The following is a 10,000-nucleotide window of genomic DNA, read 5'->3' on the forward strand; positions in this document are numbered from 1 at the left end:
AGATGTACAATGTATCGTAGCAACAGGGGTCACCCATGACTTTTGTCCAATCGGTTCTCCTCTCAAAGCAATGAGTCTGTAGGAGAATGATGAAATAATGGCGATCGTCTTACCTTTTTATCGCTTTGTGTTCTGCTCTTGCTGGAATATGGAATCCCTCCTGTCGTTATACCTTGATTTTTCATGCGTGTTCTGCAGCTTTTATTTGGCAGTCTCAGGTGTTTCAGGATGCAGATCCAGCTTAAAATAACAGTCCTCGTTTCCATGGTCCGCGCTTTACCTATGCAAAACTCTCAGATCCCTCATTTCGTAGCCATTCGGAGAAGACAGCTGTGCCTGGGATAATTCCTCGAAAATCTCAGTGTCATAGGGGGATGAACATAATAAACACAGAAATAAAGGGTTCAAAGGGATATAAACAATCGTGTCTACTGCATGGCAAATGGTGGCAATGGGCTGATTTCACAAAGCCTTTTGTCCCACGTTCGGTCCAGGTAGTGTACCTTGTGTAACGACCCTCCAGCACCCTGAATACCACCCTCCTCTGCCACCATATGCCCTCCTTTACACCCAATACCCCCCCCCCCCATCTCACCACCATGCCTGCAAACCTACCTGTCTGGTCCACATAGTGTATGTCCGTGTAGCTTCCGTCCAGCTCCTGAACACCGCCCTCCTCTGCTCCTCTGTCACCATATGCCCTCCTTTACACCCAATAAACCCAACGCAGCCCCCCCCTCATCTCCCCACCATGCCTGCGAACCTTCTACCTGTCTGGTCCACATAGTGTACCTTGTGTAGCTTCCGTCCAGCTCCCTGAACACTGCCCTCCTCTGCTCCTCTGTCACCATATATGCCCTCCTTTACACCCAATAAACCCAATGCAGCCCCCCTATCTCACCACCATGCCTGCGAACCTTCTACCTGTCTGGTCCACATAGTGTAGCTTCCGTCCAGCTCCCTGAACACTGCCCTCCTCTGTCACCATATGCCCTCCTTTACACCCAATAAACCCAATCCAGCCCCCCCCCATCTCACCACCATGTCTGCAAACCTACTTGTCTGGTCCACATAGTGTATCTCGTGTAGCTTCCGTCCTGCTCCCTGAACACCGTCCTTCTCTGCTCCTCTGTCACCATATGCCCTCCTTTACACCCAATAAACCCAATCCAGCCCCCCCCCCCCCATCTCCCCACCATGCCTGCGAACCTTCTACCTGTCTGGTCCACATAGTGTACCTTGTGTAGCTTCCCTTCAGCACCCTGAACACCGCCCTCCTCTGTCACCATATGCCCTCCTTTACACCCTATAAACCCAACTCCCCCCCCCCATCTTACCACCATGCCTGCAAACCTACCTGTCTGGTCCACATAGTGTACCTTGTGCAGCTTCCCTTCAACCCTGAACACCGCCCTCCTTTACACCCAATAAACTCAATCCAGGCCCCCCCCCCCCCCCATCTCACCACCATGCATGCAAACCTTCTACCGGTCTAAAACCACCCTTACCTATGATACCTTTGAAAAAGTATTCATACCCTTTGAAATTTTCCGCATTTTGTTATGTGACAACCATAAATGTAAATGCGTTTTTTATTGGGATTTTATCAAGGATCCTCAAACTACGGCTCTCCAGCTGTTGCGGAACTACACATCCCCATGAGGCATTGCAAAACTCTGACATTCACAGACGTGACTATGCATGATGGGGATTGTAGTTCCTGAACAGCTATAGGGCCGTAGTTTGAAGACCCCATGTGGCACATAATTATGAAGTGGGAAGGAAAATAATAAATGGTTTTCCAATTTTTTTTTTTACAAATAAATATGTGAAAAGTGGGGGAGGAGGGGCATTTGTTTTCAGCCCCCTTTCCTCTGATGCCCCTAACTAAAATCTAGTGGAACCAATTGCCTTCAGAAGTCGCCTACCATATTTATCGGCGTATAACAGGCACTTTTTTTCCCCCTTAAAATCGGGGGGGGGAAATCGTGGGGTGCGTGTTATACGCCGATCCCCCGCCGATTGTGAGGTTTTCTGCGGCTTTCAAACTATTTTCGGCCATTCTCAGCCTCTCTCTGCGGCTTTTCGGACCAAAAAGCCGCCGAGTGCTGCCGAAAATAGCCGAGCACCGCCGGGATACACAGGACATCTGCTCTGTACCTCGGCAGCGCCATTTTTAAATGGCAAGCCTGCAACAACACTGACAAGGCTGCAAATAACACTGACCAGGCTGCATTGATGGGCATGTACATGTAAGTTTTTATTTTTTTATTATTTTTTTATTTTTTTTTTCTCAAAATTCCCTCCTAAACTTGGGGTGTGTGTTATACGCCGATAAATACGGTAATTAGTAAATAGAATCCACCTATTGTGTAATTTTATTCTCAGTATAAATACACAGCTGTTCTGTGAAGTCCTCACAAACAAAAATTCATACGTTTTTCGTAGAGCGCAAAATGCACTGTTGAATTCGATGTTGGTATTATGCAACAAAACGCCAACGATAAGTCGTGCGATTATCTGATCGTGTGTATGAGGCATACGTTTTTTGCTCCTGACTACACTATTTATTAATTTCCTCCTGTCCCCAGATACATACTTAGGCCCCTTTTCACGCTGCTGCAACTTGAAAGTCGCTCTATTTTTTTTTTTTTGCCGCGATTTCAGGGAATGCCTGTGTGTAAACTTGAGGTCTATGGACCTCGCCTCGCATCAAGGTCGGACCACAGTACTACAGGGACTACTTCTTTGAAGTTGGTGCGACTTGAAGTCGCACAGATATCAATGGTTGTCATTGGGAATCATGGGGGGGTGCGACTTGTCATGCGACTTTGATGTGAAAAGTCGCACAAGCATGAAAGGTGCCTAACATTTCCTTTCGCTCCCCTACTGCTCTGTACACTCAATCGGGAGCAACGTGAAACGAGCATGCGACTCGTGCTCCTTCCTTTTTTCATGTGGCAGTAGTCGCGCTTGGTGATTGGCCCTGAGCTGTCACATGGTGGCAGGGAAATATTCCTGAGCCCTGTGGAGCTTTCACAGTGCTTCCTCTCTTCACTCCCAGTGACTGTGTGAATGGGGTGCCAAGGCAAGGTGACTGTGTGTGGGGGTGGGGTGGGTTTAAGTGAACCTACTGATTTTGTACAGGTTCCCTTTTTTAAAAATACACGACGTGGCTAGAAGTTGTAGACCAGGGGTGCTCAACCTGTGGCTCTCCAGCTGTTGCAGGAACTACAAGTCCCATGAGGCATAGCTAGACTCCGACAGCCACAAGCATGACACGCAGAGGCAGAGGCATGATGGGACTTGTAGTTTTGCAACAGCTGGAGAGCCGCAGTTGAGCATCCCTGTTGTAGACCTTCACACCTAATACATAGACGTTTAACCGTTTCCAACCTCCCTCCAAGCTGCACTTGAGGCCCCTTATGTCAAGAAAGTTGACCACCACTGTGCTTTCATATATGGTTGTGGACGCCCCTCCAAACGACTGAGGGTCAGGTGTTTCCGGAGAAGGTAAGTGCTAATGCTGCAGGCAGGCAAAGACTTTGTAGACAATTGTGCCTTCTGGTAACCAGTTTGGGGAAGACCCTTTCCTGTTGAAGGATGGTGGCCCCCCCCCTGTGGTCAAAGCCTGCTCCGTAAAGACATGGTTTTGGTGTGGAGGAACTCTAGTGTCCTGCACAGAGCCCTGACCTCAACCCCTACTGGCCACCTTGTTTTTGGGATGAAGTGGTTTGTGAGCCAGCTCTTCTCATCCAACCTCAATACCTGACTTGCAAATGCTTGCTTCGGCTAGAATACCACACTCCATGCCTTGCTCAGAAGAGGGGGTGCTGCTAGAGCTGTAAGTGGGAAGGAAGGTCGGGTGGTAGTGTCAACTCCATATTCGTGGGAATGGTTTTGAAATGGGACGTCCAAGATACACTATATTACCAAAAGTATTGGGGCGCCTGCCTTTACCCACACAGAACATTAATGGCATCCCAGTCTTAGTCCATAGTCTCCACTCTAAGTCATCCCAAAGGTGTTCTATTGGGTTGAGGTCAGGAATTCTGTACAGGACAGTCAAGTTTCCTCCACTCTAAACTCGCTCATCTGTGTATTTATAGACCTTGCTTTGTGCACTGGTCCAAATCATTTGGTTGAGGGGGGATTATGGTGTGGGGGTATTTTTCAGGGTTGTAATTGGCCCCTTAGTTCCAGTGAAGGGAACCTTCTAAGGCTTCAGCATACCAAGACATTTTGGACAATTTCATGTTCCCAACTTTGTGGGAACAGTTTGGGGGACGGCCCCTTCCCTGTTCCAACATGACTGCGCACCAGTGCACCAAAGCAAGGTCCATAAAGACATGGATGAGCGAGTTTGGGGTGGAGGAACTTGTCGATCTGCACAGAGTCCTGACCTCAATAAGATAGAACACCTTTGGGATGAATTAGAGTGGAGACTGTGAGCCAGGCCTTCTCATCCATCAGTGCCTCTCCCTCTCCCTCCCGACTCATCTTTACTGCCTAAAGTTTAGGTTCACACTGAAGCGGTTTTGATCCTTCCTTTGATCGATCCTTTGACCCTTCCTTCGACTGAACAATTCTTCATTCGATCAACCCTTTATTCAATAGTTTGATCCTTCCTTCGATTGATCAATCCTTCATTTTGAGTGATTGCTTCTTCCCTCGATCAATCCTTCCTTCTATATAAGAGAAGAAATCGCTGCTCAAGGTGTGTGATGAGACTAGGAAGTCTCATGGAGTGCCCGCCCCGGTCCGCCTCCGTGGGAAACTTGGAAAGAAAAAAAGAAATGGCTGCACATCCAGAACTCCCGATTTTTCTCTTTTTATTGATCACAAGGATAACACCAAATACACCAATAAATAGTCAAGTAGACATATTCCACGCATACATCTTGTGCTTAATCATTACTTCTATTGAATATCTACATCCTTCCTTCTATTGATCGATTTCTTCTTTTGATAGATCATTCCTTCAATCAATTTGATCCTTCCTTTGATTGAGCCTTCAATTGAAAGGAAGGAATATATTGAAGGAAGGATCAATCAAAAGAAGGAATCTATTGAAGGAAGGATCGATCATTTGAAAGGAAGGCTCAAAAATTGCAGCTGTATCTTAATTGATGGATGAAGGCTAATCGGGGAGGAGAGGTGAAGGTTAAAACAAACAAACACTGAATCCATCAAAGTCGCAGAGGATTGGTTTCTTATCTATGCAGATGACCATAGAAGTCTATGGGGCTAAAGTGGCACTGGAGTCCAGCAGAAACCTTTTTCCAAAACCGCTGGGTTGGTTAGAAGGGCACCATTAAATATAATGGGATTTCCCTTGTCATGTGATTCTGTGAACCCTGGCCTGAGAACAACCAACGGGTGCATTGCGTTTTTGATGTGGTTTCCAATCATTTCAATGGAGGGATGCGTTGTGGTGTTTTTTTTTATTTTTATTTTTTGGTTTTTTTTACCGAATAAAAATGTATCGGTGTGAAAGCCGAAACTTGTACCTCTGTGTTGAGTGACTGGTTACTGAGGCCCCCTTTGTCATCTATGGCTATGACCTCACTAACCGCATCCTATCTGTCCTTTTTTTATGTATGGCGTTAGTGCGGTGCCGGATTTCAGCCAGACGATCTCATCCTGCTGAACGGTGATAAGGACGAGGTGGAGGAGCTCCGGAAGAAGATGGAAGACCGGCGGTTGAAAGCCAAGATGGAGAAGGTAACGTCCGCGGGGAGGTTTGGGAGCTGCATTTGAATCGCTCTTCATATGTCTGTGTAACTCCTGGAATCTTCTCTTATTTCTAGAAATCCAAGAAGTCCAAGGCGGTGGAGAGCGCTCCGTCCAATGGAGAGACAACTGAAGGTAATCATCAGGGGAGCGCCGGGATTGAAGGGGTTAATTCAACTTTTTTTTTTTCATCACATAGGGGACCCAATATGATGCATTTTTTTGTACTGTACTGTAATTGTGTGTGTCCCCCCCCCCCCCCATACATTGTAAAGCGCTGCATAAACTGTTGGCACTATATAAATCGTGCATTAATTATAATAATAATATAATAATTTTTTGAAGAATATAGAGGTGCCCCCATTAATCCACTCTGCAGTTGCTCCAGAGCTGAGCAATTGAGGAAGATCTCTGTTGACGTCTATCATCCAATCACATGCAAGCAATAATGCTGTTTTTTATTCGTTTTTTTTTTTTTTTTTCTAATTTCCTTGCACGTGATTGGGTATTCTTTGCACAGCGAAGCATTCCCTTGTCTCCTAAGCTCTGGGGACAAACGCTCTTGCAGAGTGCAATTGCGCAATTTGCTTTTAGCAGATCTACCCCCATTATGTTCACATTCGTGTGATGGCGTGGGGGAGGGGGGACAGAAGCAATGAGGGGACTGCACAAGCTGTTCAATCATCATATCGGATCTTCTTCAAATGAACAAGACTGGGAGGTCCTTCATGACTCTCACCGCAGCTTATTCCACTTTTTTTGTTTTTTTCCAGGAGCTCCGGGACCCTCAAAGACTATAGATGGAAAGAAAGACGACTCCAAAGATAAAGCCGGTTCTGGTTCAAGCGGTAAGTCCTCCAGCGAGGGGGCAATTCTGATTTCTGATAAGCGATATACAATGTATTATCGATAAAGAGAGCGTGTGTGTGTGCTGGCTTTGTATGACCCATGTCGCATTCAGCTGCATAATGCCTTGAGTGACAGCAGAGGGCGCTGTAGTCATTTCTTTTTTATTTTTATTATTAGGTGTGTTTGGTTGTTTTTTTTTTTATATTGTTAGAGACTCGGGTGTGATAATTATTTGATGCCTTTAACCACTTCAGCCCCGGAAGGATTTACCCCCTTCCTTCCTGACCGGAGCACTTTTTGCGATTCGGCATTGCGTCGCTTTAACTGACAACTGCGCAGTCGTGCGACGTGGCTCCCAAACAAAACCAACGTCCTTTTTTTCCCACAAATAGAGCTTTCTTTTGGTGGTATTTGATCACCTCTGTGGTTTTTATTTTTTGCGGTATAAACCAAAAAAGAGACATCTTAGAAAAAAACACTTTTTTTTTTTTTATTTTTTTTTTTTTTTACTTTTTGCTATAATATCCCCCAAAAAATATATTTTTTTCCCTCAGTTTAGGCCGATACGTATTCTTCAATGTATTTTTGGTAAAAAAAAAAAATCGCAATAAGCGTTTATTGGTTTGCACAAAAGTTATAGCGTCTACAAAATAGGGTATAGTTTTATGGCATTTTTATTAATTTTTTTTTTTTTTTTTTACTAGTAATGGCGGCGATCAGCGTTTTTTTATTTTATTCTTTTTATATATTTATTTTTTATTTTTATCGTGACTGCGACATTATGGCGGACACGTCGGACACATTTTTGGGACCATTAATACAGCGATCAATGCTATAAAATTGCATTGATTACTGTAAAAATGTCACTGGCAGTGAAGGGGTTACTCACTAGGAGGAGGGGGAGGGGTTAAGTGTGTCCTGGAGAGTGATTCTAACTGTCTGGGGGATGGGCTAGCGGTGACACGACACTGATCGCTGCTCCCAATGATGGGGAGCTCTCGCTCTACCGATCGTGTCGATACCTCACATGTGTGGTTTGAACACCGTTTTCATATGCTTCTGCACGCAAGCTCGGCAGAACGGGACACGTTTAAAAAAAATTTTTTTTTTTTTTGCTTCTTTATTTACCTTTTTTTTTTATTTTTACACTGTATTTCAAATTCAAAATTGTGTCACTTTTTTATTCCTATTACAAAGAATGTAAACATCCCTTGTAATAGAAAAAAAGCATGACAGGTCCTCTTTAATATGAGATCGGGGGGGGGGTCATAAAGACCTCAAATCTCATATTTACACTAAAATGCAATAAGAAAAAAAATGTCATTTAAATAAATACTTAAAAAAAATAAAAATGGCCCTTTTAAAGAGGAAGTAAAGCCTAAAATAAATACACCCTGCAAGACAAAGGCATAATGAGCTAGTATGCATAGCATACTAGCTCATTATGAATTACTTACCTGGGATCGAAGCCCCCGGCATCGGGCCTCGTTCGTCTCCTCCGACGCCGTCATCTATCGCGGAGTGACTTCTGGGTATCGCGGCTCCGGCACTGTGACTGTCCGGAGCCGCAATGACGTCACTCCCGCGCATGCGAGCTGGTGCCGCCGTGAACGCCGTTAGAAACGGTACGCTCAGTGCACCTGCTCCTGATTGCGCATGCGCCGTAGACATCAGTGCCGCTATTCCTGCAAATATCTCCTAAACCTTTTTTTTTTTTTCTGATATAGTAAAGTAAACTTTCTCCTTCTCTGGCGGGCGGCCGATGAAGCAGCGCTGATGGGCTGCATGACAAATGTTCAGGTCTAGATACATCTTATAAAGAACACAAATAATTACAAACTGTCAGTGTGAAGAAAGGATACAATCTCTCTCTCTAGAGAAGTATTCCTATTCAAAATTCATTCAAATTCATTCAAAAGAGCAAATAACGACATCCCTGGCTTTGCATCGCTCCCTACACTGGGGGATACGTGTACAACCCTAAGAGAGCAAATAGAAAGCACAACGATGTTGTGTGACATCAATGATACTTTATCTTGTCTTGTACTTGACAAATAAAAACCTTTACACAATCAAACACACACACTCACACTCACTCACACACACACAAGCACTTTGCACATACTCACACAATCAATCACTCGCACACACAATCATACACACTCACTCACTCACACACAAGCACTTTGCACATACACAAACACACAATCACACAATCACTCGCGTGCGCACACACACAATCACGCGCACACACACGCATACACACAATCGCACGCACGCATACACACAATCACTCGCAAGCACACACACACAATCACTCATGCGCACGCACACACATAATCACAGAATTGCGCCCTCACACAATCATTCGCGCACACACAATCTCACACACACACACACACACACAATCACTTGCACGCATGCACACACACATACACAATCACGTGCGCACACACATACACAATCACTGAATCACACACACAGTCACTCACGCAATCACACACACACACAATCACTCGCGCGCACAATCACTCGCGCGCACTCACACACACAATCACTCGCGCGCACAATCACGCGCGCACAATCACTCGCGCGCACTCAAGCAATCACTCACACGCACAATCACTCGCGCGCACCCACACACACAATCACTCGCGCGCACCCACACACACAATCACTCGCGCGCACCCACACACACAATCACTCGCGCGCACCCACACACACAATCACTCGCGCGCACCCACACACACAATCACTCGCGCGCACCCACACACACAATCACTCGCGCGCACCCACACACACAATCACTCGCGCGCACTCACACACACAATCACTCGCGCGCACTCACTCAATCACACACACGCACAATCACTCGCGCGCACTCACACACACAATCACTCGCGCGCACTCACACACACACAATCACTCGCGCGCACTCACACACACACACACACAATCACTCGCGCGCACTCACACACACACACACAATCACTCGCGCGCACTCACACACACACACACACACACACACACACACACACACACACACACACACACACACACACCAATCACTCGCGCGCACTCACACACACACACAATCACTCGCGCGCACTCACACACACACACACAATCACTCGCGCGCACTCACACACACACACACACACACACACACAATCACTCGCGCGCACTCACACACACACACACACACAATCACTCGCGCGCACTCACACACACACAATCACTCGCGCGCAATCCCACACACAATCACTCGCGCGCAATCCCACACACAATCACTCGCGCGCAATCCCACACACAATCACTCGCGCGCAATCCCACACACACACACACACACACAATCACTCGTGCTCACGCACACACACACACACACACACACAATCACTCGTGCTCACGCACACACACA

At 46.1% G+C, this 10,000-nt stretch overlaps 1 protein-coding gene across 6 annotated transcripts in view; it reads left to right on the forward strand.

The window, feature by feature from the left end:
• The window catches only part of RTF2 (replication termination factor 2), a 56,926-nt gene that overhangs the window by 42,140 nt on the left and 4,786 nt on the right, over positions 1–10,000 (forward strand). For all 6 annotated transcript variants that reach the window (XR_013263624.1, XR_013263626.1, XR_013263625.1 and 3 more), the window contains exons 6-8: positions 5,611–5,724; positions 5,811–5,868; positions 6,507–6,581. Coding sequence is in view for 1 of the 6 variants with exons in the window: in XM_077460571.1 (XP_077316697.1) it covers positions 5,611–5,724; positions 5,811–5,868; positions 6,507–6,581 (247 nt within the window). In the remaining 5 variants the exon portion in view is untranslated. The remainder of the gene's footprint in view (positions 1–5,610; positions 5,725–5,810; positions 5,869–6,506; positions 6,582–10,000) is intronic.

This window comes from Lithobates pipiens, unplaced genomic scaffold (assembly GCF_037356315.1).
Source record: "Lithobates pipiens isolate NorthernLeopardFrog02 unplaced genomic scaffold, aLitPip1_a1.2 Scaffold_28, whole genome shotgun sequence".
Lineage (NCBI taxonomy): Eukaryota > Metazoa > Chordata > Amphibia > Anura > Ranidae > Lithobates > Lithobates pipiens.